General features: G+C 38.8%; 1 protein-coding gene across 1 annotated transcript in view; it reads right to left on the bottom strand.

Annotated features, from left to right (window-relative positions):
• Positions 1–17,681, bottom strand: part of LOC132195909 (uncharacterized) — a 40,666-nt gene extending 22,985 nt beyond the window's left edge. The window contains exon 1 of the mRNA XM_059618208.1: positions 17,548–17,681. Coding sequence (XP_059474191.1) covers positions 17,548–17,590 — 43 coding nt within the window. The 5' untranslated portion in view covers positions 17,591–17,681. The remainder of the gene's footprint in view (positions 1–17,547) is intronic.
• Between the last annotated feature and the right edge of the window lie 9,372 nt (positions 17,682–27,053).

The raw sequence follows: 27,053 nt of genomic DNA, 5'->3' as shown, positions 1-27,053 counted from the left end.
GCTAAAACGTGTGTTAGGAAGAATCCTCACGATCTGGGGACAACGTAATCAGCTCTCGGTGTAAAACGTGCACAATTGGAGCGGATCTTTGGAACAAAGAAATGAAATCGGCAGAGCGAACAAAGGTTCCGTGACTGATTGACGCCTGAGCAGCGTTTGCGGCGGCAGAGTTCGCGAGGATCGGGTTTTTGCAATTCAGCTGCACCCCCGAGCCTCGTCGCGGCGGAAATTACATTTTGTATTCACGGTTTGCTCGGCGAAATTATATTTGAGCTGCAGTCGGTGTGTGCCCGCGATTAATTCCTCCTCGCGTGCGCAAAGTTTGCTCTGGCGCGTTTTGTAGCCGTCAAAAGTTGTTTCAAAGAAAACCGTAAATGAGACGCGACGGACAAAGAGGCACAACTTTTTCAACAGGTTTTTTTTTTGTCAAGCTTTTAGTTCAAAAGAAAAACGGAAAAAATAATGTTGACAAACGCTCTCAAATTTTGAGCTGACTTAAACTTCTTCCTGAAAACTTTATCACTTATTATTTTTTTCCCAAGTTGTTATTAAATTATTTAAAAAAAATTATCACGAATTTGAAGTACATAAATTTATGTATGAGTTTATGGATAGAAGGCGTTACGAGAAATGAGGGTTGTTTTGCCGTAAATGCAAATTGCAATCTTAGGTTCACTTAATTGGTAAGCAATTAGCCTTCGCCGCCCCTGCATTAAGAAGAGAAATTGAGCCATCGCGTGGAGTGAAAAGAGCCCCTCAAGTTGCTCGCCTCGGCCACAACCGTATAAATCTGGCCTCAAGATGGGCGAATTTACTTTTATATTCGTGATTAAGGGCGTCATTTGGAACACTCGGCGGTCCTAATGGGGTGCTAAATCGAAGGCTGGAAACATTAGGTGCTTCGAGGGGGGGGGGGGGCTCGCGTTAAAAATGATTGCTTTGTTTTTGGCAAAGCGTCAAACTGCATAAACAGCCCCGCAATTAATCACCTGAATTTACCCTCCGTATCAACCCCTATGGGCGGATTCGAGTCACTTTGGCTGCGACGAGGTCGTGTTTAAATGATGCACCTGTTCAACTCGCACATTTGTCACATTTCATATATCAATGAACTGAATAATTACTCCGTTCGCCAAGTTTATATTGAATTCTGAAATTAATTGAAACTTTCATTGCAAATATACACATCAAGCATCAAATCTTGAACTTTATCTGCAAAGTTTTCCTCTTGTTCTGTTTTTTATTTTCCGCAACAATAATAATAAAATCCGCTGACAACTCTGAGCGATTCCAATATCGTGGTTTGACAAGGAAGGAGTAATTTGGCCGCAACCCGAGATGACGTTCCGGGCAATTGAACTTTGCGAAATCGATGAGATGTGCGGAAAACAAGCGGCAAAGTTTGGCAAGCGTGTGTGCAAATAAAATCACCTGCGGGCGATGATCCCACGACCCTCGTTTGCAGTTCATTTCATTCAAACGTCAAGAGCGTGTGCATTTCAAGTAGGCTGGGGAGTTGTTTCCCTTCCGAGTTGGTTTTGACTCTGAAACGAATGTTTTTGGTGCGGTTCATCTAAAATTTATTCACTAAAACCGGCACGAAAATGAGCAGGAAAATCAAATCTCTAAAATATTTTTATATTTCTGTCTTTTTATTTATGCGTAGCCGAAGCGGTTTAGCGCTAACGAGGAGCCGCTTTCACAACTTGAGCTGACGAAGGGGCGACAAGAGAGTTGCAGCCAGAATGGGAAAATGCACTTTGCTGGGCGCCGGCACCACTTCAAATTCCATTTTTTAAAGCTTTCATGAGAAGAAGGAAAGGATGTTTGAAAAATACTTTTAAAAAGGACAGAAAAATTATAATTTTGCACTTTAATCCCTTGGCCGATCAATAAAATGTTTAAAACGTTGTAAATTTCATAAAAGAGGACCTTAAATATTATATAAATAGCAAAATGGCTAAAATGTATATTTCCCATAAGGTTCTTTTAATGTGTACAAATGTAAATTTTTGTTCTGTCCGTCAATAAAATTTGCTATTTTTCTCCCTCTTTCATATAATTTGAAATATTGAATTTTAAATGGAATTTATTTTGGCAAAGAATGCTTGGTGATAAATTAATAATTATTTGAAACTATAAGAGATTTTTCTTGGCGATTATATCGGTTTAAAATGGCAAAATCCACACTTTTGAAATTAATTCATTTAAAGAACAACGAGTTTGAGTGAACGCTGGATTTGTCTGTCGTTTTAATCCTCTTTCGGCTAATCTGTCTGCGGGCGCCGAAAACACGGGGCGAGATTATCAGATTTTTCGCGCCAACTCGGCCAAACAACGAAGCCGCAAAGTGAGGCTTGAAAACTTTTGCGACAAATAATAATCGCGCGTCGAGTTTGCAACTTGCTAATCTGCGCGTGCTGATTTGACTCGCAAATGAGGCGCAAAAGTGCCACTTGTAATAAAGGGATTTGCTCGCCCACCGAGAGTAAAATGCGCTCCTTATTAAAATGGCCGCAGCAGAACTCAAATGTTTGAAAGAGGCACGTCGGTGTGGATTATCTCAATGTTATCGTTTCATTTGTGATGCGAAATTGATGCGGCGCCAGATTTGCTTTTAATCATTGGCCGGCCGGTGAGATTTGCTTTGGAATTAGCATCGTATCTGCCTCGATCTTGCGTCAACAGAGCAAGCGCTGCAGGTTTTAATTTTGGACGAGGCCACTGCAGCCCCAGGGTTGTGCAGAAAAGAGGATTTTGTGTTGTAATTTTTCATAACATTATTTTCATTTCATCATGTAAAAACGAGTTTATTTTGAAAAAGAAGGAAGATTATTTTACTTTTTCTTTAAAAATGAATTAATTTCTTCTGACCTGTTTAAAAGAAGCGACTTTATTTGTAAATTTCACTGCGCCAAAGTCGATTGCGGGTAGAGAGCTGTAAAATGTGCGACTATCCGAGTGAGATCGGCTGCAATAAAAGATAATTTGGGTCAATTTAAAAGTGCGCAGAGTGTGCGGTGGAAGAACCTTCCGTCGTGAAGCCAACGAGATGAAAGTTGGAACAAATGCAGAGAGCGAGTGGTAAAATTTTATTGAGCCACACGTGCGGGCAACGCTCGACTGGCCATTATTATCGCAGTTGGTATCAAAATTGATCTCTCGTTTCGCAGACAATCGCCAGGATAAACAACTCGGGACGGATTAAAGGAGAGAAAGAGGCTCTCGCGTTTCACTCCAGCCCTTTCCAAAGCGAAACAACACGTTTCGTTTCAAAAGCAAACATCACTCTGCTCTGCCTCTCAATAACTCGCGAGTACTTCACATCCATTAGCTGAGTGCAATTTGCGCTTTCAAAGTAACAAAATCCAACACCAATTTCCAGTTTGGGTCCAGCAGCAATGATCGCTATTTCAAAACTGCTTTTGTGGCTTAAGTGTCAATTTTTAACTGGACTATGCATGAAATTTTAAAATTTAACATAAAATAATATAAAACATTCCCTTTTATTATTTTTATTAATATATTTTACTAATTATTTTCATACACAAAATATCTCTTAAATTTGGGTAAATTTCAGTAAAAAATTAATCCAAAAATGTTATTTTAATAGAAATCTGAGCGCCGAATCGATACCCCTACGCAAAACGAGGTGAAATTTGACGCTGCCATAACATCACAGGCCCAATAATCGCGCTTTAATCCCGTCGGTGCGTGTCCCTAATTGGAGTGCGAACAGAGAATTAAATTCCAGCCGGATATTCTAATGAGCGACGCGAGCTTCAAAAGAGAGTTTCATGAAACATTCATCAATGGCGCAAATAATTTTCTGGCGGTGAAAGGAGGCAATTTTATTAGCAAAGTACCCGCCGGTCAAAATTACTGTGGTCGGACACGCGCAGTTATTTCTAATTAAACTCCCAGGCCGTGGGATTTTCAGAAAAAAGACCGCCTCTGGTTATTTAAATGAAAATTATTAATGGCTTTGCTTCCATTTTTCATAAAAAAAATGAAGCAAGAGTGATATCCGATTCCCAAACTGAGTGGGATTTTTATTTTTGTCTATCAATAATATTTTTTGGAAAAAAACGGGTAAATCTTTTGTGTATAGCCATGGGTAAATATTTTAATTTTATTTATTTGACAAATTTTCTCCAAATAAAATAACAAATAATGATATATTTTTTTTTTTTATTAGTTTACTAATTAATAAAAATATACCATTCCAAAATCCATACTTTTTAGGTAAATTTTGTATGTTCAAAAGATTCTTTAACATCTTTTATATCAAATTTAATGTACACAATTAACTCAACGAGTATTATTTACTCTAACAAACACAATTCTGGGAGTGAGGAGCTGAGAGTTGTGTCTGCTTTTTGCTGCTCTTTTGCAGAACACAAAGGAGACAAACGGCTCATCATTTATTTAAGGGGGACGAAATACAGAATCAGCGGCGAACAACTTAACGACGTGTCTCGCCACCTGCAAGAAGGCTTAATTAATCACGCGGGCGGCGACAAAACAACAAAAGCCAAACGAAAACAAAGCTTTGCTTAATCACGTTTCATCTCAAATTGTCCAAATTAATTTCAACTCGTTGGCAAATATTGGCCCAGAGTCAAAATCCAATCTTTGCTCATTTTCTCATATATTCCGTTTCATCAGCAAAAGTTATAAATTATTTCTTCCCTTCCTCCGCCCGGAGGCGAAACTCTGAAAAATTAAACTCCGTTTCAAATTTACTCGCTTATTCGTTCGCAATTGGAAAAAGAAACAGTTCGGATGGAAAAAGTTTGTTTTCCCCGCAGAGACCAAAGATAAACTCGGTTCCTGCCAAGGTATGCAACCGGCGTGACATGGCCTAATCCAATAACTTTCCCAATTGGACGCCCAGGTGTGTTCCTTAACATTTACGCGGAGCAAAATATGAAAAATACTGGTCTGGAAGCATTTGCGGAAATTCGTTCCAAGTGCCAATTTATCTAACAATAAGTGCTGCTCTGCATGTGCGGTTTTGCAATTTTACTCCAACGACTCTAATGCTGCACTCAATAAAAGCTTTTTGCTAAATTGCACTATTATTCAATTTATTATAAAATATAGATTTTTCAGCAGTAATTTTTTTAATTTTCTGTTGTACAAAAAAAAAATCATAAATTGGTAAGAAGGACTTGCTTGAAAAAGTAATAAGCGTGAAAAATCGAATTACAAGAGCAGCCTAACAAAATAAAGAAAGTTTGTTCTTCTTTTCCTGAACTCAATTTTGTCCGGCAGCAACTTTTTCCTTTCCCTAATTTGATAACCCTTCCTCGTCAGGTCCGCGAGAGAGTCTCTTTTGAATTCAAAGTGTGCAAATCCCGGCGGGGTGGCGCCGCCGTCGATGCACATTTACTTGCGGCTTATCAAGCATTAACTTTTTTCTCGACACGTTCCGCAAGGTGGGTTCATTGTCTCTGGCTCAAGTGCGCGCCACCCCTGTAATCCAGCCAGCAATAAGAGCACGCGTCATCCCCTCCCATCATCAGCCGGCCCCGATAATATTTTAGGGCTGCTTCGAGATTCTCGGCCTGGATGATCAGCCGATGGTCTCCTTTCAATATTCCTAAGATTATGGATAATTTTTGAAAATGCATATTAATCAAGATGGAATTGATACAAATATTTAAAAACTCAAACTTTAAAGACCTAATAAATTTATATATTAGTTCGTAATTTTTCTGTGTCAAAACAGTCTGGAGGAAGTTTCCTCATTACTATATTCCTTTGAGCAAATGTCAAGGGTCTTTCAGATAATAAAAGCAAATCTTCTCCGCCTCCTTCAATTAAGCTCTAGAAAAGAAAAGCGACGTAAAAGTTCATTAATTACCACAGAGAGCTGCGAATATTAAATTTGTCTGCGAAGAAGTTCAGGATTTGTGTTTAGCGATTCAAATGCCAAAGTTTTTTGCAATCAGGGCGCTATTGTGCCCTTTTCCCTTTTGCTAGGTGTTTGTATCAATAAAAAGACCCTTCTCTGCCCAATTGGGTTTGGCAGCCGAAGATCTAATTAGGCTTTTCCAAAGTGCGCTATGATCCTCTTTCCGCCACTTTATTCGCCTCCCCGCAACTTTTCTTTCCTAACGAAACGCATTGTGCGAATCGGAAAAGGGGAAAACCATCAGAGTCGCCGAATCAATCAGGAGGCCATTGTGAGCAAAAGAAACTTTCCTGCCTTCGAAACGAAACCAAAAGTGGATTATTATCGCTTACATTCCTTTCAAACGCTTCCTGATCGAGTTGAAAGGGAAAATAATATTTTTTTTTGCTTCACCAATTTGTTATTTCTCTCCAAATTAAAAAAGTTGCCTCTGATTTGTTACGACTTTTGGTTGCACTTTGGAGATTATTATGTGTAACAGATTTTTCGGCCACGCCGTTATTGTTAAACTTTTAACTCTTCTTCTCTCTTTTTGTGCCTTTTTTCTGTTTGCTGATCGCCGTGTCTGTTTTTGTTTCGCCATTGGCAGGCAATAAGAGCGAGGCTTGATGGCCGCTAAACTCGCGTCAAAACTCTTTCCTTGTTTTATTAGAAAGGCGTTAAAAGAACATTTGTGCGAAGCGGTAAATGTCTCTAGAACGCGGGTCTAGCAAAAGACCAACAGCTGCCGTTTTTCCAGCTCAAGAAAATTATGGCAAAGTGGAAGAAATTCTCTTTTTCAAAACATAAATATAAAAATATCATTTTCTTTATTTAGATAGGTAATATTTCTCTTTAAACGGAATTGAATTTATTTTCTACTTTAATTGTAAAGGTATTTATAATGATTTCCTACATTTTATTAAATATTTCTTATCTCAAAAGATGTTGTATGACATTTTTTCAATGCACAGCAACTGAGGAAATAGTTGTAAATTTTAGAAAACACGAGTTTGTCGAGCAGAAATTACCACGATCGATTCAATAATTGCGACACGTTATTCCTTCACTTCTTGAAAATGCCAAGATCTTAATTGGTCGGAGGAAAGAAGTGCATCGAGAGCAATTTAATTTTCTTCTCACTCGCGGATTCAACGAGACTTCAAGAAAAGTTTTTTAACCCGTGGGCGGAAAGTACAAAAGAAGGACGTGCATTTTATCCAAAGTTGCTTTTCCTTTATCTAAAGAAAAACTTTTGACTCCTTCTGAGGCGCCAAACTCGCAGCTTTCTGATGCAAATGCTTCCGTTTGAGGCGAAAATTTACAACGCAGAAAATGGCAGAGGGAAAATTTTGAAGAGGCATTAAAAACGCATTTGACCAAAAAACATTGAAGACAAATGTGGCGGAAAATAATTGTAAAATTTCAAGGGCGGAGGATGACAATTTGGCCGGCGCTTGAAACAAAGCTGGCAGCGGCCCAAAGGGTTAAACGTCTGTTCGAACCAAGATTTAGAGGAAAAGTGCATCTCGCTGCGGCGCCATCGATTTCAGATTATCCGCCGAATCTCGAGTGCAGTTCCGTGTTTGTCTGCAGTTCCGCACCAACTCTATTTTTGTGTCATTTAACCTGGAAAATATAACACGAGTCGCGTTATTTAGTCCGCCTGCCAAGCGACGCGCGGGCGTGCCGAGAATTCCAGATTCCAACAATGGCCACTTTTTTCCTCCGGCACAAGAAATTCGAGTAAAAAAATGTGAGACTTCTTGGTAAACACAGTAAAAGCGAGTAGAGTTAACAATTTTCTTTCTTAAAAAAGGAAATTAAAAAATACTCTCATGACGCACACAAGAAATTTTTTGTGGACAAGAAAACTTTTTATGAGAATAAAAAAGCATCTCAACTGCCAGTTTAACGAGTCGCACTTTTCAGAATTTGCAAGTTCTTTGCTCATTAGCTCTGGAGCAGCCGGACTCGGAGCAGAAGCGAATTCGGTTGGCTTTGGGGTGTTTTTCTTGGGGTTATTGTGCACGTGTCTGTTGAACAAGTGCAAATGGAAGGGCTGCTCGTCATTGTGTTGGCAAGAAACGCCCCCGGCCGCTCTTTCCGCGACACCGAGACGATAATAAGACGTGCAAATACACGCGACGCCGCAAAACCCTCAACTCGCTTCTATTTTGGCTCCACTTCGCCCTCGATTAATTTTATTATAATTGGAGCCGAGGCTTTTGTGTTAAATTGGAATGGGCGTTCAAACGCGTCACTTGTTTGACAAGTAATTTCTGACTGCAAATTTACTTTTGAATTCAATTATTTATGATCTGGTTAAAGTCACTTTCGCAGAAAAGTGAAATCCTTCAGCTCTTTGAAGAGTTGGAAATTATAAAAATGTTATGAAAATCTTGAAAAATCACGTCAATGGGGTCAATTTATTTTATTTATTACTTACCCTCACCAAAAGACAGATAATTTGAAGGTTCAATAATTACCTGAAACAAAGAGAAATAATTTAATTAAAAATAGAGTTCAATTTAATTAATTTTATAATTTTGGTGATTAAGCCTGTTACGCCAAAATTAAATCCCTCTGGCTTTGAAGTAATTAAGCGATTAATTAATTCACAAAATTTTAAGATAAATTAGTGGCTCTGAACGTTTGAGCTGGAATTTTATTTTAAAAACGTAAACGGCTGATGGGAAAAGCCATTAGATTGATTGCACACATTTAAAAAGACCAGAGACGGACGTGTCTTGGGTTTGAAATGCCCAACGTTGGGGGTTGTTTCATCCCCTGCATTCTGACTGATGAATAATGAGAGGGATGAAAGCGAGGGGGCGAAACGGGGGGTTTGTTTGTTTGTCGGCAGCAGACGAAATTATTCGGCGTTGATGACGCGAGGATAAATAATAAAGCTCGGCTCACTTTTGGCGCCGCCGCACGTCTCATTAAAAGTGGAAGGGCGAAAAGCCCAGGTCGGCTCGGGGCAGCAATTGAAATTCGTCCCGCGCGCCAAAACAACTCGTTAAATTTCCGGCAAGACGCTTCAATGCGGGAGTTTTATTTGAGACGTGAATCTTCTCCAGATGGACGTTTTCAAAAAGACATTTTCTTTCCCAGCTCCATTTAGCAAAACTGGGTGTGTTACTGCGAAACCTTTCATGAGAGCAATTCCACTAATAATTGATTTTTTTCCACTACTTTTATGCTTCAATTATTATTCTAAAAATATTTTAAAGATATTATTTACTCTGTTCATTTTCAAAGGCATCATTATCAATCATAAATCTACACTTAGTCAACTTGAAACATTTTGCAACTTATTATAGGGCCCAAGGGAGTTTCTTCATCCCTTGATAAGTTTTCGCCAAACTCGGTGATTCGTAGGAAGGAGTCTTTGGAGATCGATCAGGGCAAATTAGAATGAAGTGATCCACCCTGCGTTTATTGGCGTTGATAAAAGGGAAGATGTGCTGAGACGGGCGGAGATAAGAACGAGATGAGCAAGGTGCAGTTTTGGTGAGCCAATTTCTCGGGGGCTGACGCGGCCGCTTTGTTTGCCAACAAATGCCGCCCGCCCGCGCACCAAAGCAAACTTCAGCAAACCAGGCCTCACTATCGTCCGCCGATCGACGCAGAAAAAGGCCATTTATTTGTGAGAAGCGACGGGGCAGAAAAAGATTGGCCAAAAGCCGCTTTATCAATGAAAAGTGGACGAAAGGATAAAGTGGAAATCTTAACTGATGATAATTTTCCAAAAATTGAAAGTAATTGATTAAATCAAGTTTATTTTTATTCCATGAAATTCGCAGAATCTTTGTCTTTACTATTTTCATCAAAAAGAGTTTAAAAAAGGAAACATTTGACGAATCATGCCAGCAAGAGGAGCCAAGGGACCTGCACTTGGTTTAATTCAATTAGGGCCGTGGTTTATTTACTCTGCCGGCCACTTTTTCCCGCAGCGACTTTTCTTTCCTCGGCCCTAAGCAAAGCAAACTTGACATTCGAAAGCACTTTTGACAATCGAGGCGTGACAGGGAGTCCTTATCGCCCCCCATGCCAAATTGAGCGGCAAAAATAGCGCCGCCGCCGACAGATTGAATGCACCGTCGTCACTGCCGAGATGCTTCCGATAAACGAGACACGCTTTTTCCGCTTCAAATGATAAATTCCGGCACAAAAAGTTGAATAATGTCCGCGCGAAAGGAGTTTTCCCGGTGAAAAATGAGAGTGCGCGTCGCTCGAGTTGGTCATTTCGGCACAAAGGCTTTGGCACAACAATCTGCTCTTGTTATTATTCCAAAGGGATTCTTTTTTCACAAGGGTAATGGCCGGTTTTATTTCTGTGTTCCAGCAATTTTTCATCCGCCTGGCCGTTGCGAGGCGCGCCGGAAAAAGGAGCGAATTCAATGTCTGGAAAAAATTGCCATTCCGCAGCCCGACTCGGGAAAATAAAACGCGAATTTAAGCGTCCGCGTTGCCAACGCCCCAGACACTCCATTTTTTTTTTTTAATAATTTATGGCAACATCAAATTTTGTCTTCAATAAGCGGAAATGGAACTCTTAAATTTATATTCAACGAAAATTATCTAACATCATTTTAAAAGAAATGATAATTTTGTACAATATAACTGAACTTGATTTAAATATTTTTATAAGACGATCCAGGAATTCATACCAAGGTTCGTATTTTACTTTGAATAAATGCATATAATGTCTTTAATAGTAATTTTTAAAGAATAAAATGTATTTTAAAAATCGTATAATTATGAAAAATTAAATTCGTTTCAAATAAACTGCAATAAATAATTATAAAAATAAAATCTCCTTAACAATGATGATGACTTTTGTATTTCTTTTCCAAGAACGCGTTGATATAACTTGAACAGCTCCTATAAAAATAACGCAATGAAGGTTTTTTTCAATAATTTTCAAGATGGGGGGGGGGGGGGGGAGCGAGTACCATAAATATTTAGAACAAAAAACAGAAGCTGAAATTGAAATCTAGCTGGGAAAAAGGGAGGCGAAATCGAGATTGGCGCGAGAGGGTCAAGTCGGGCGGCAGCAGATTTCCGAAATTGCTTAATGGACAAAAACACACGCCCTGCCGCTATTAATTCGCCGTCCTTTCCTGGCCCGCCGTCAAAAGAAAGAGAGAAAAAAGTACAAGCGATTCGAGAGTGCGCTTTGTTTCGTCGCCCCGGAAAAACGCAAGACATGAAATTTCCCAGCGACTTTCCAATGCAAGTCTTCTCAATTTCAATCTCGGCGAAATGCACCCTTTGTCTTTTCCTCGCCCTTTTCATGCAAATTTTTTGTGCAAAAAATGTTTTTTTCGTTTTAAAAATATGATGAAAAATTCAGGTATTTTGAGATGAGACTAATTTCCGCAGACAAACCGATTGATTGTTGTTTAGGGCGAGCGGATCGATCGATTGGCCGTGCCAAAAGTGACTCTGGAGAGTTCGGGTGTGTAACGACTCGTGTTGAACAGAAAAAACAAAAGGCTCATTTCAGTCGCTGCCACTTTAATCCCGCTCGATTCGTTTATTCGCGACGAGAGAGCGAAAGAGCGGCAAACAAAAACAACCGAATTCAAACCGAGCATTAATTAATTCGCCTTGCGTTTTTAATTAAAAGTTTCCAGATTCTCTTTTTTTCGTGGACCACAGATAAAAAAGTGAGAGGGATAATATTGTGCCGCCTCTGGTGATTGTGAACGAGTTAATTACGGCGATGCAAATGAAGCTGCCAGACGGTCCTCCAAAATTACAAGACAGGAAAAGAGGATAAAAATATCATCACAGACGATTTGCGTTAAATAAAATACGCAACAACGAACAAAAACATATAATTTATAAATATCATGAGTTTATAAATAAATAATAACCAAAAGATGAATTAAATTAATATTTTTTTTAGCACTTTCCTCAAAATTCATGTAAATTTATTTGTATCTATTTAATGTGTCAATTTTTTTGCTTTGAATTGATCTTTATTATTTATTTGAGGAAAATATTTTCAGCTCAAAACACCATAAATGTTTTAAATTTAAGTTGGTGGCGCGTGTTGGAAGCGGACTTAGTTTCAGGCTGGAGGAAGCAAACCCATCTCTAATTAACCCGCGATTGTTTGCATTGAGCGCCAATTAACGTAATTGGCCCTGGAGCTGAAATGCAGATTTGTGCGTTTCCCGGCCAAACCCGTTCGCCCCCAGCACCTGGAACTCAAACATGGACTCAAACCAGGAGTCCATTAGCCGCCCAAGGACTCTTCTCTGGCCGAAATTAATTTTCAAAAGCTCCAGTCGCAATGGCCTGTGGTCGAGAGGCACAAAAGGCGAACAGACAAAACTATTCAAAGTGCTTTCGCAGCTGGCAATTTATTGTTGTCCTTTCCGCTTCGTGCGAATTCGGCTCAGTAAAGAAATAAAAAATGAAATTTATTTGAAATTATACATACAAGAATGCATAAAACCACATATTTTATATAAAAAAAGGCAAGAGAGGCTTTTTTTAAATTTGTTATAGAAAATTTGAATGAAATCTTGTTGCAAGATTTAGGCCAAACGCGCAGAACTTGAGGCACCTCTAATCTTGGGCACGCCGAAAATTCGTGAAACTTTTTATCAGGCGTCGGCGGCGGAGAACGCATTAAATCGCACCCCCGCCCCACCCCTTTGCTCGCCCCGAGGCTGGAGAGAAAAACGAGCCTCGCTTTCATCCAGTGGCGCGAGTACAATTGCGGATTTCATTTTTTTATGCAAATTGCTCCATCTTGGTGGGTGGGCGAGGGAGGGGGTGCGGCTGTTGTTAAGGGAGGAATTTCAGCAAGGGTCGGGCAGGTAATCGCCGGCCAGGCAGGGGTCGCTAATGTCATAATTGGCCAAAGTGTTATTGCTGCGGCGAATAAACTCGGGGATTAATTTGGAATCGAAACTAATTAAGAATTAAGGCGCTCATTAAATTTTAATGATAAAAAAGTGCTCGCGCGTTTAATGCGACCGCGAAAGGACGTTTCTTTGCGCGCGAAAAACAAAGGGCAGCTGCGACCAGAACAAGGGCTTTGTTTATTCATCTCGCGTGGGAAAAGCGAAGAGTTTCTTTGTCCCTCGAGTGCTTCTATATTTTGTTTCTCTTTGAATGAATCGGCCGAGAATTATTCACGCTCGCCCCATGTAAATAAACAATTGCTAATTGCTGCTTTCATTTGCGACCAGAGCGAGTATTGCATCGTTATGAATAATATGCTTCTTGCTTCAGTTTCAAACTTCTTAATTCATTAAAAATAATCAATGCAATTTGCATTCCTTTGATCGCAATTCAAACTTTTAAAGGAAAACTTCATAATATGAAAAAGATAATGATTTAAGATAGAATAAATAATAATAAAATCCAACAATTCGTTGCAATCAAAAAAGTTCTATAAAGTTCTATGATTAAAAAAAGGTAGAAAAAAACTTCAAAATAGGAAGGAATGAGTTGGAGATGTTTGCATTAATCTTACTTTTGTTCTTCTAACTTCACAAGAAATGATTTGTGTTTTTATTTAAAGAAAACTTTCAAACATTGTTTTTGCTTCAACTGTTCACTATTAATCATTTTCTGTTTGATTATGTTTGCTGCTGATATTTTGTGTATTAAATAAAATAAGTTTTTGCTTTTCGATCTTAACGTTTGATAAGCTGCAGGTAAAGACTTGTTTACGCCCAAGTTTGGCTTTGCAGTTGAAACTTTGCTCATAATTGACTGCGTACGCTTGATTAATCTTGAATGTTGGAAATTAGTTCCAAAGTTGCGCCCCTGATTAATAAATGCGCCGCGAGTCTAATGCTTAAGCAGACGCGCAATTAATTCGCCGCTATTAATAATTTCAGTCTTCATTAACAAAGACTGAGTTTTGCACTCTGGAACTCTAGTTTAATGAATATGGCCCTCTTTTATGTATTGCATTGGTTGAATGACAAATAAAAGTTTCAATGAATTATGATTAATAATAATTTACAATAAATAAGTTAATTGGTAAGTAAATTAATAAACAAATATTTTTTAATACATCTAATATAATCATAGAATTTGTATCAAATTTGTTCAGCTAGTAGTAGTGACAGTTTGTGCCGTTCATATACCTATTATGGACCTTATTAAAAATACAAATCTTTTATTTCAATCATTCAGTAGTTTTTAATTACCTACAAGAGATTAGCAATATCCATTAAATTATAATCAAAAGAATTTTCACACAAAAGGAAAGAAAAGAGAGGATCAAGTTCTGGGCATTGACAGCAATTGAGTGGCAAAGGTCGTGCCGATCTGATAGGCAGCGCCATTTATCAAAGCGGTTTTTTGCAGCTGCTTCGGCCGATAATAATCCACACCTCGTCGTCGGCGACAAAAGAGAAAGAAAAGAGGCGCGCGCGTGTCAAAACAAGCTGCTCAATTCCGCCCTCGGCTCCTTTTTTCCGCCGCCGTCGCAATAATGATATTCAAATCCAGCCTGACTTATTCCGATATTGAAAAATTCCCACCGCCGGAGTAATTTGAAACCCTTTGCTGGAAAAATCATTCACAATTTACAAGACCGCGTCGCTCTGTAAATAGATTAAAGAGACATTAGCGGTGAAATATGACGCGTCTTTTGACAAAATATTAATTCTCGACCCGCCCGAAACCGACCCCGGCACGAAAGGGGTGCGTCCCACCCCTCAAGGAAGGCGCCGCTTCAAATTCAATAACGAGAATCGTCGATTGATTTGCCTGAGAAAACAATTTCCGCTTCTCTCTCTCGGCATCAAAAACACGCGTCTTAATTCAATTTCCGCGTTTTCTCAAAAAGCACTCAATTGTTTTTCCAGTCCAGCCCTCTCATTTGTGGAGTCAAAACAAACACTTTCAGCTTAATTTAATTAATTTCTGCTAAATTAACGAAGAATAGAAAAAGAGGAGAAATTTCAGCTAAGCAAGGAATTTATAAAATTAAAATCGCCTCGTCGGACAAAAGCAGAGAAAAAGTTTCTTGCGAGGGTGTTCTTTTCACACCCCATTCACCTGAAGTCTCCATATGCTGCAGTAGAACGAACTAAAATAACTTGAGCCGCCCTAACACGAGAAATAACACCCTTTTTTGCGCCGTAAGTCAAAACTGCGCCGGCGAGCAGCTTCTCTTCCCCTTTTTTGTTCCAACTTCTTTCGGTGCTCAATTTGACGCGTTTGAATTATTGCGGCGCCACAAAACACGAAAGGAAAACCTCTGAATTTAGATAATTACACTTGATAAGAATCAGTGTCTAATATAAATTAAACTGAGTCTATTATTTATGCAGGAGAGAATGACCTAAAAATGTCCTCATTTTTGTCATGTTTTTGCATGTTTTGAATAAAATCTTACACGCGGTTTTTTCACACGAAAAGTGTTTCAGAAACATCAGTGGAGCTTGTAGCGGTTTTTGAAATTTATTTGCATTCTTCAGCGCCGCTTTTGTTCTCTCGACACCCACGCTTGTCCAAGTGGCGAACCAACCTTTTGACCGCGGCTGAGTAGAAACGCATTTCTTGAATGGGGTGTGCATTTGCCCGATTTCAAGGGTGACCAACCCCATTCGGCGACGATTCCTGTCACGCGCCGGGCGGGAATAAATTTTGAAAAGAAGGATTTGAATTTAAAGTGAGAAGCGCTCCTTTGTGCATAGTTTTTGGGCCGGAGAAAAAGCAGCCCATTGTGTCGCGCCGGGATTATTGCGGGGCCAAGATTAATCGGCTCAAAGTTTTTTCAGCCTTTGTCTCGCGCGAGATGATCAGTGGCCTTTCTCATCGCGCGCCCATTAAATTATCATCTCCAGTCGATGAAGAGAAAATGCTTGGAAGTGAGACCGTGTTTTTGCTAATTAAAGATCGGCGACGATTTCAAAAAGAAACTCTCGCCAGTTCTTTTCCCTTCTTTTTTCACAGAGGAAAATGGCTTTTAATTAGGTAATGGAGCAGCAGATAATCGATGCCCAGGACTGTAATTATGGCAACACGACTTCATCAGCTAAAACACTCCATGAACGTGCAATTTTGATCGCAATCTATTCAGGCCGTGACTCGCCGTTGTTGGAGTAATTAATTGAAATTACTTTTATATTGGGAAATAGCCAAATTAACTGAAATCGTTGCCAAAATATTTTCTTTTAAATGTAATTGTTAAAACAATTTAATTAAAGCAAAACAAAATCACGTTTTTGTCCTCAAATTTCAAATAATTATACAGTTGCTGCAAATAATATTGAAGTACAAATTAAAAACAGAGCAACATTCAATTATAAGAGCAGAGAAAATAAAAAAAGGCCTTTTGAATGTAATTACCGAGTTGCATATGAAGAGAAATGATTTGCATGCAAACGTGATCCGAGTGAATTTATGCAGGTGGGTGGATTGAACGTGCAAGCGCATGTCGTTGTGTTTGCTGATTGAGATCGCACAAGCTTTGAATTCGCTGCGTACTGGAGGCTTTGGAATGAACCGTTTGAATAAAGATCAGCGCTGATTAATCTGTGCGTGAAATGGAACGCCATTAAATCTGTTTGAGGCAGAAGCAATTAATTTTGCATCATTTATTGAAATTCACTGAACTCATATTATAAGAAATCTTTACACCAAAGAAATTTAATGTCATTTTTCCGATCGAATATTTAATTTACTTTGTTTTAATACAAATTTTAGGGAAGGTATTGATTTCTTTAATTACCAAAAAACAACAAGAAAAATAAAAAAAGAAACTCTACAAATTTGCAGTTAAATAAATATGATGAATATAGAGTCACAAAATGAACAAGAAGAAATTTTGCTTCTGCTTTGAATAAACAAGGAAAACCGGCAGCGCGATATTGAGTTTCCAATTACCCTAATCGAATGAAATTTGATTCCTTCATTTGGTTCAATTTTGGCGACACCGAGGACAAAACATTTGGCAGTGAAAGGCGGCGTGAAAGAGTCATTCACGCTTGGAATCAAAATTGCACAGGCCCAGAGTTAATTTGGCACCAAATCGAATCATGACCGGCGCACAGATGTGATTTAATCAAATTATTTTGGACATCGGGTCCGTCTGCGTTGTTTTCTTTCCCGGGTTGATTCCATTAAAAAAGGCTTTTCTTTCATTCGGGTCCAGATGCTTATCGCCCCTGCTAATGGATTTGTCACATAATCCCACTTTCGTCGGTCCAAACATTCAACGCGAGAGGTCTTAAAAAGTAATTAATTCCACGCAAAGAGGGAAAAAAGAGGCAAAAATGAAATTGCCTCTTTTGTGCTTTTCATCTCTTCATTCAAACGCCTCTGTTTTTATTTCTGCTGGCAGCCCCAAAGTGATTCAATTATGAGCCGCGCTCGTAATGAAAAATTTCTCACTGCTCTTTTTTTGTTTTCTTTTCGCTGCCAGGGGGTTGCAAACATTTGCAGGAGAAAAGGAATGGAAAAATCCTCAACAGCAAATCATCCTCGCATTTCAAAAGACAAGTTTTGTCTAAAAATTGCAATCGAAACCTGCACTTTATAATGAAAAGTGGAAGTTTTTGTCTAAATAACAACGCACATGATTTGTTTGGGGGAAAATGAATCACCAAAATGAATTAGGGGAAATTGAAGGGATGAAAAGAAAGGGTGGTTCTTACCTTGGAGGGCGAGCAGGCCGAGGAGGACGAAGGTCGCGCGCATTCCGACTTTTTCGGTTCTCACTTGGAGCGACGCATGGCCGGGGCGAGGGCGCGTGTGTTTCGCTCGGGGGTCGCGGCCAGACTGACTTGGGTGCTCGCTCGGCTGCCCTCCCCGCCCCCTCTCCTCCAGCCCCTGCCCCAGCCTCCGCCGCCGCCGCATGATGAATTGCCTGCAAAAGTCCAACTTGTTTATCGCGGCCAATTAGGCGCTGACTTTATTTGTTTCGCTTTTGACACTTCGATGGATCGACCGACTTTTCCCCGTGAATTCGCACTTTTCCTATTTTTCCGACACTAATGCACGTTTGATTGTTTTTGTGCCGCAGCGTTTCTTCCATTTTTCATCCAACATTTCCAATTTATCCCTAATCATAGTATGGAATATACAAGATATATACCCAAAATAATGTAAATTTCAGGTGAAAATTGGTCCTAGTGAATTAAAGGAGGAGACCTTGGATCTAATCAAAGAGAGTGCCGAATAAATTTTGCAACAAGGCTTGGATTTGGCGGCTTCGTTTTGTACCTCTTTGATCATTATTCGCTCCCTTTTAAAGTGGGTCGTCGTGCTCTGAATGCGGCGTTTAATTTTTCATTTGTCAATTTGGCCTCAGGAGGGCAATGAGGGAAACAAACGGCCCCGAAAGTCTAAGGGTTGACGAATCGTTCATCCCTTTCAACCCCCGAGAGAGACAAACGGATCTTTTTTGGCGCAACATCATCTTTTTCAGACCTAAGCTTTTTTAATATAAAGAAAATATATTTTTGGCGTCTTTAATCGTCTGAACAATTTTCTGGTATTTTGATTCAATTTTGAATGCAACGAAATTTCCTTCAAACAAAATTCCATTTTTCCTCATAAGATTAATTTCTGGCTGTGAATTAAGGGCAGAAATCTTGCTTTCCATTTATTATATTGAATATAATTTTAAAACAGAAGAACCCAAAAAGTCTTGACTCCACTTGCCGCACATTCAAAACTTGTGCGTATTTTTATTTATAATTCAAACCTCTTTATTTTCCTCTCTTTTGAAAATCCCTCCGCAGTACTTGAAATTGCTCTTGTCTTTTTAGTGAGAGAAAAGGTAAATAATTAGCCCTTGCATGCAAAAATGCATTATTTCCCTTCATTTAAAATGCGCGCAGGGTGAAAAAGGGCGCGGGCTTAATTGGTGTGCACGTCGGTTCGAACGGAGAACAAGAGGCGAAATGCAGCAGCACTGGAGGAAAACCACTCTCAATTAGACCTGCAGGAATTGCGCTTTGTCCGGCCGCGCCAATTTCATTCTGAGCGATGAAAGAAATTTCATCCCCGTTTTATTTCAATTAACAACCAGAGCACTTCATCCCTTTACAAAACCTGGATGCTTTCAAATGATTAAAATTTTTCATATTTGCCCGGAATATAAAATCTGTTAAAGATAATTTTGTTAGTGCTTTAAATATTAGAAAGATTAAACTTTAGAAATTTGTAATTCCGCTAAAATAAGCATATTTTATCAACTCCTGAAATAATTAGTGCCATAATTTTTTGAGCCAATTTTCTACTTTTCCATTTTGCTTTAGGTTTTGGGTTTTGGTTTTCGGCACACGTGCTGTGCAGAAATTTGGCGCTTGCGGTTTTTGGGGGTGGCGCAAAAGCCATCGGGCGCAGAAGCAATAAAATTTTATTACGAGGGCAATAAATATTTACAGGTCGTTTATCACTCTCGATATTGAAATGGATAAGGAATTGCGTTCGGCCCCAGAACAAAACGAATTTATGTTGCAGATCAATAAGTCACGCGCGCTAAGTGTGAGTCTTGGAGAGAGATGATGAGAGGGAGGAAAAAACAGCCCTTTCAAGAGAGGGAAGAAGCAGCTGGTGGCGAAAAATGGGCCCGACGCTTGTTTTATTTCAATGCGCGCTCCCAAATCGATCCGCCCATGCAAAACCCGCGCCGCATTTTAATTTGGCCACTTTTCAATTTCAACAGATCGAACGTCGCAACCCCGTCTGCATTCTAATTTTTTAGCCCAAAAACAGATCAAGAATATTACATTTATAACATTTTTTACTTAATTTTATTTGATCCAATTTATAAATAAAAATTTAAGAAGGAAAAAGTATCTTTTTCTAATAACGATTTTGTTCTCCTTTTCACATCTTTTGTTCTCTTTTCCTTTCGCTCGGACGGAGAATTCGTTCGGAGACGCGTTAATCCCGGCCGACGATGGATTAGCACCTGCGCAATTCCTGCAGGGACACTTTCTCTCTGTATCGCCGTAATCTGATTGAAGCGGCCTTTCGCTGCGAGCCAGACAATGCAGCCCTCGGAAACAAAGCCCGAAACTGGACAGCCAACTTTTATTTCGAAAAGAGGAATTTTCCGCAGCGCCGACTTTCCCGCGGGACGCCCAAAGTACGTGTTTAGCTTTTGTACATTTTTCTTCTCTGCCCCGACTGCACCAAAAATTTGACGTTTCTCTTTTGCTCTTGCGGCGGCACGCATCGGGAATCTTTATTTTTATTGACAAGTTTCTCCCTCTTCATTTCCTTTGCTCGATTGATTTTGAAATCTTCCTGAAAGGGATGGAAATATTTAAGCAGAAAATTGAGCATCTAATTTTTTTTTTTAAACACAGCAGGAAAATCAAATTTTGGAAAATAAATATATTATTTGGACATATTTTACATGAAGACGAATTTAGAGGTAACAATAATGTTGGGGCGGAAATAAGATAAACACACCTGTGAAAGCCCGACCAGGTTTGCAGACTCGAGGTTCGCGCCAAATTAGCCACCGAGCGGCCTTTGTGAGCGCGGCTAATTAATATGCATGCAGCCAATTGCGGCCAAATTGGATCAGCGCGAGGCCTAATTGCGGATATTTCGCATTCTGCACTCTCTGCGTGGAAGCAAATTGCTTTGCACTTAATGGAACAAACTGCTTCTTGCCCTGAAACAAACACATTCTCTGCGTTAATAAGCAGGGCTAATGAACAAATTAAGACTGGTCGTGCTTTTATGTAAAATCTCGCTCATTTGCCTTTTTTTATTTTTCAATAATTCAGACTGCTTGTTTTTGGTTATAAAACTTTACAACCAAAATTTTGAATAGAAAATCTCTGAAATAAAAGAGCATGTAAAAATGTTCCAAAAATTTGTTTGACCCTCTTCTTATCTAATCAAGAAATATATTGATCAAAGTGCTCTTCGTATATATTAATTAAGTTTAATTAAGTTTCACTTGAATTGGAGAATGGTGATGGGAAAATAGGTGATCGCATTTTTCAGCTATTTTAAGTGACCTCAAATTTACTAATAACAATTACCAATAACTAATTACAAAATTTTAAATTTACAATTTAGTACTTGCTAAAATCATGTCGCTGAATAAAAAATAATCCATTTTTCACCTACTTAAATACATGACAACGTTTCTTTTTCCTCAAATTTCAAATTTTCATATTTTTTACATTATTTCTGTTTTAAAATAACACCTAGAGTCACTTTTTCTACAAAAATAACCTATTTAAAACAATTTCATTTAAAGATATTAAAAAGTATATTTTTCATGATAAAAATACTCACTTATTTCTCACATACTTTGATTTTTTCACCTAAAATAGCCTAATTATCAACTAAAAAAATCATCTACATCCCTCGCATCCGCAGTTCTAAAGCAGATTGAAGTTTATTCATATTCGAATATGCTTCGGTGGATTTGCACGGTGCGGATGGAAATATGATGTAGTCTTGGCGGATTTTGGCGCGGACGGGGAGCACAAGTGTTTGTCAACAATGGGAAATGCGGCTCCATCCGCGCACACAATGCACTCAAGGTACAATGGCAGGGGTGCGCATTACGGTTGTTTGGTCGGTGCCGCCGTCGTCATCACATTCGCGGCCATGAATAATTGATCAGCCGAATCTGCTCTTGTTTGCCTCCGCTTTTACGCCAAACTCGATCCCCAACGGAATTTCCTGTTTGTATTTTAAAAAAATTTCATATTTGTCAAAAGATTGATTTTGGCAAAATGGAGTGAAAAGTCAAAAAGGGTTGAATGATTTTTACCAAAGGGCAAAGAGGTGATTGATTGTTGTTGCTGAAACGGCTTTTATGAGTCGCATTCCCAACGCCCAACCCTTTGCTCTGACGGAACGTGCGACACACTAATGGGACGTTCCAGTCACAAAACAAAGCCAAAATAATCGCATGTAAAAAACAAAATAAATCTTGTTGACAAATGAATTTCGTCGCTTTTAATTCAAAGCACTGATCTCTCTAAATAATCCTATTTTTATATTGAAATGATAAAAATAGAGCTGTGACCTTTGCAATTATTTGACCTTTAGAGAAAGTTCCAATACGACACCTTGTGGGATTTGAGGACTTTATCGAAATGGTCTCGCGGCAATAAGCGATGTTTGTGTCCGGCGGCGGCGAAAACAAAACAGCCTCTCTCACACAATTACACCACTTTGTCATTACACGCGTTTGAATTTGCTTAATTGGCAATCGCAATCACTCTGAGCAGAATTTACGTCGACGGGCGATGCATCACAGCCGACGGCTAATGCAACACCCGACGCAACACAGACCGCAGATAATAAAACTGAAACACACTTTTGTCCATCGAAAAAGCCAAACCACTTTTTTCACGTCGGTTAAAAGTGATGAATGATTTATGAACCCTTGAAAAAAGCTGTTTAACATTTCATGCACGAACTTCCACTCTAAACTTTTTTTAATTCCAAAAGTTTTTGAATTTCATATAAATGGAAATTTTTCATGTTGAGCAACTCAACAGGTTTATAAATGTACTGTTGAAATATGCAAATGCATGGCAATGAGCAACAGATTCATATTTAATTTATTTAGTTAAAAAATATTTCAAAATTTCTTGAAAAATTTGTTAGTGAAAAACATAGAAACCGGTCCAGTACCGATTTCTTTTGAAAAATGAGAACAATTGTTATCACTTTTTGCTCTGAACGAAAAAGCAAGCGAAGAAAAGAAAAGCTCGTGTGTCTGATAAAAAAAAACCTGCCGGCGCGAGTTGTTCTTTTCCGCTTGCTGACCTACTCGCGGCAAATCTCTCTCGCGATTTTGCTGCCCCGTCCGTCCGTTGGCCGCGATAAGAGCAATTTTTCACCGGCGGCGCTCGACTTGTTTCCTCTGCAGATGTCGCGAGTTTATCTCTGGGACGCGGTGTGTGTCCGGGGCGGCGACATCAAAAGCAGCCCCGCGGCCGAATCGGGTCATAACGAGACGCGCAATCTGCTTGTTTATTGAGTGGTCGGTCCGTCGGCCGCGGTCAGCAGGCGCAATTACGATCCGCTGAGAAATGCATTTGCAGGTCTGCGAGTGACAAGCCAACTTACTCACCCTCGCCGCACTTTGATTCACACGCAAATTCAACACAAATCAAAATTTCCATTCAAAATTTTAATTTCTCTGAATTTCATTTGCAAATAATTATTGAAGTCCTTCTCATTCCAAAATGAATGTGATAATTTGTGTGCAGACTGACCATAAATATCCACTTTGATGCCATTCAATGTGGCCAAAGCTTTTTATTTTACATGCACCAAAGGATGTAGATATCGGCGCATTAAATTTGAATCATGTATTGACTTCTAGCGACCTCAAAGCTCACTTATGTGTAATAAAATTAAAATTAATCTGATGAAATTTACAACTAGATTACAACAATTTTTAGTACTTGGTTAGTTAACGTACAAACTAGATGCACATTTCTGACTCTGAAACCGTGAGTTTTCATCTCGCAACTGTGAGTGGAGAAAAATAAAGTACGCGCAGTTTTCTCTACAGTGAGTTTTGCTCTGAAAGCATTTTAATTCGCGCGCATCCATTCAGCAGCAAAACGCGAAACTCGTTTTGCGAATGCATTTAATGCACGGGTGTAGTTGCAGCCTGGGGCAAATTACACGCCACAACTCTCAACAACTTTTGTTTTCTTTGCTGAATCACAAACACAAATGCATCCAACGGGATTCACAGTGATTTTCTTTTCCACTTTTCAAAGTTATTTCTGTGAATAAAAAAAAGATGAAACCCTTTTTTAAATGTTGATAAAATATTAGCAATCGAGGTGTAAATTTCGACGAATCCATCAAAGGACGGTTTTAAGTGTCGCCAAGTCGCTTTAAATGGAAATGGCGCGGCCGGACTGCTTTTAAAGTACGCGAGTGTGAAATGAGAATTTGACGGCGCCGTCTCGAGAGAAAACACGAGCAGCCCCGAAGTAATAAAACGCCGGCCGTGCAAATGAAGCGGCGGCCAAAGTGCGCCATTCTGCTCCACCCGAGGGCTTCGTGGACCCGAGCGTGAAAAATTATCCACGCAAAAATTCCCGATTTGCAAGCGAAAGTCAAATTCTTCAATTTATAAAATGAGACCAACAAACAAAAACAATAAATAATGCATGAATTATTTAACTTCTACACAATTTACAATTTTAGATAATAATTTAAATGCATTATAATGACACTTTTACTTCATAAAAGCAAATTGATTGAATTTAACTTCAAAAATTTCATCAAATTTTAATTGAATTTTCAAAAAAGAAGTGAAATTTGTACTTAGAAACCATCCCTAGATTAATTAGTCTTGTGTGTCTCCAAGTTGGAGACTCGAACAATGCTTCGCATTTCCACGAATGCTGTCGGCCGAGAAAAAAGCAAGTTTGGCCGCGAAAGAATCGAATGGAGCAAAACTTTGTGAGAAAAGTCGTTAAGACGAATTTAATGCGAGGCCAAAGACATGAAAAATTGGCATTGGCAAGGAATCGGTGCAACTTTTGGATGCAACTCAACACAGTAATAATAAGTTGGAACGAGCTTTTGTTGTTTTGCTTTGCAGTTTACGAGTCGCGCTTTTTGCTGCGGACGGACGAGCGAGGCATGGCCTGTTCTGTGAGATTAGCAGCCATCGCGCTCCGCTGCGCCGCCGTGCAATAATTGCTCGCGCAACTGGAAACCAGTGCAGCGAATTTTCCGCACGCCGACCCTGCATGAGCCAACAATGCACTTCCAAATGCACACCAATCAAAATCCATTTGGTATAAATTTATTAAAGTAAATAAATACAACATTTAATTAGATGGCAAGAGAATTCATTTTAAAACCTTTTTTATTGTTTAAAAAGCTAATTATTAATTATATTATATTTTTAAAATTATATTTAATCTTTACAATTCCATAGCTTCAATGTCATTACAAGGGCTATAAATAATTATCAACTTATTTTGAAATATCATATTTTTGTTTACTTTTAATTTTTATTTGTATGTATGTGTTTATTGAACGCCAATGGCGTGCGACAGGTTACATAAAATAAATACAGCATAATATAATAAACATTAAGAAGGCAAAAACGTCATTTTTTCCATTTAACTTTTGAAGCTTCAATAAGAGACATATCATTTTTTGCGCATTTGAGGAAGTGATAAGTGTCCATCTGCTGGTTACACTTTTTGCACACGCAATTTTCTTGAGCACTCGCGTGGTAATTTTTAGTCCGGCACAATACATAGTGAAAACCGTGACATGCATATCGGGTGAAAACGTGTCGATTTTCAAAGCAAGCTGTTTTCCAGTTTTGGTCGATCATTGCTGGAGTGTCAAAGAATTTTAAGTTTATTTCGGCTATTTTAAAGGATTGATTAGTGAAAAATTTGTCATAACTTTCGGTTTCGGGGAGACAATATTTCTCTCGCAGATCCTCGATGAAAGAACTTGTGTCGGCTAATGCATATGTGTATCGAGATTTTATATGTTTGGAGAGGGAGAGAGCTTTTTTAAGGAAGCGTGATTTAACTGTTTCGAGGTGCTGAAGATCATTTAATGATAAGTACGGCCAAAGTGCTTCTATTCCGTAGCTTGCAACGGGGGCGATAGCGAGATCAAAGATGTTCAGGGCGGTTTCCATGGAGGCCTTTGGGAGCGAGTCGAGTTTGGATAGTGCGAAGATTGCGGCTTTTACCTTTTTTGAAATATGTTTTGAGAAAGAAACACCGGAAGATTGGAATTTAACACCTAGGTAAATAAAATCAGAAACAAATTCGATTTTCTCATTTTCTATTAATAATTCGTCTGAAAGCTTAAGCCGGCCCTTTCCCTTGTTGCGGAATTTTAATATTTTGCTTTTGTCGGCATTTAGCTTTAAGCATCTTTCGGCTAAATATAAAACAAGCTTGTTTAGGAAGTTTTGAATATCTTTTAGATTTGTAGAGAGTAGCAAAATATCATCAGCATAGATTAGAAGTTTTATTGATGGAAAGTCTTTTAAAATTTCGTTGATGTTAAAAATTGAGAAAATAAAGAGGAGAGGCGATAGGCTACACCCTTGTTTTACCCCGTTAGATTGAACTATTATTTCTGATAGTGCCACCCCATCCCATACTTGAAGAAAATTGATGTCTAGGAATTCTGCCATTAAGTTGAGCTCCTCAAAATTAAGTTTCTTGGTGTCAATTAATTTTTTTAAAATAAATTTTCTGTCAATAGAGTCAAAAGCTTTTTTGATATCGAGAAAAAGGGCGTAAAGTGGCGTTTTAGAATTATAAACTGAGTCCTGTATTTCGTCGACTAAATGTTTAATTGCTTGGATCGTGGATCTTCCTTTGACAAACCCGAATTGATTTTCTGGGATTTCATCTGCCAAGTACGAATAAAGTCGGTTTTTGAGCACTCTATCTAAAAGGTTAAAAGTTGAGCAGCTTAAACTAATACCCCTGTAATTATTCATTTCAGAAGTATCCCCTTTGCCTTTGAATAATAGTTTTAAATTTGCTGTTTTCCATGAAGTTACCAATTTTCCTTTTTCAAGGCATAAATTAAAGAAAGCTGTAATTTCTGGGAGGAGCGGTTCGCAAATGTTCCTCAGAGTCCCGTTAAACAGTGAGTCCGGACCTGGTGCTTTGTTTATTTTTAATTCTTTTAAGGCTAGTTTAATTTCATCTTCGAGGAAATATTTAAAGTTTTCAGGTTGTGGGTAGTCCCTTAACATTGACTTAAGATCTAATGAATCTGTTTTATCTAAGCCCTTTACATTGAGAATGTGTTCGAAATTTTGTTGCCAGTCGAGTAAAGATATGTCATTTGCTACGTAGTTTAATTTTTTGTCCACACTTAAAAATTTATAGCATCGCGACTCTGCCTCTCGAATTAACTTTTCATCCCTTTTTTCTTGTGCGGCTTTCTTTTTGGACGCGCAAAGTTTCCTGTAATATTTCTTAGCATCGTGAAATATACCTAAAATTTCTGCATAAAACTGCGATTGATTTGGAAGAGATTTTAATTCGTCGCTAAAATGTTTTAGAAATAGCAAGTCTTGTTTAAAGAGGTAGCATTCTGTGTCAAACCAGGGTTGACTTATACGGGCGTGCGGCGGTGATTCTGTTGTGCATTCGTTGACTAAGTGTAAAATATTTTCATAAAACTTTTCTATGTTCTG

The sequence above is a fragment of the Neocloeon triangulifer genome, unplaced genomic scaffold (genome assembly GCF_031216515.1).
Source record: "Neocloeon triangulifer isolate White Clay Creek 2 clone unplaced genomic scaffold, ASM3121651v1 ptg000001l, whole genome shotgun sequence".
Classification (NCBI taxonomy): domain Eukaryota; kingdom Metazoa; phylum Arthropoda; class Insecta; order Ephemeroptera; family Baetidae; genus Neocloeon; species Neocloeon triangulifer.
This window is presented reverse-complemented; position numbering and strand designations above follow the sequence as displayed.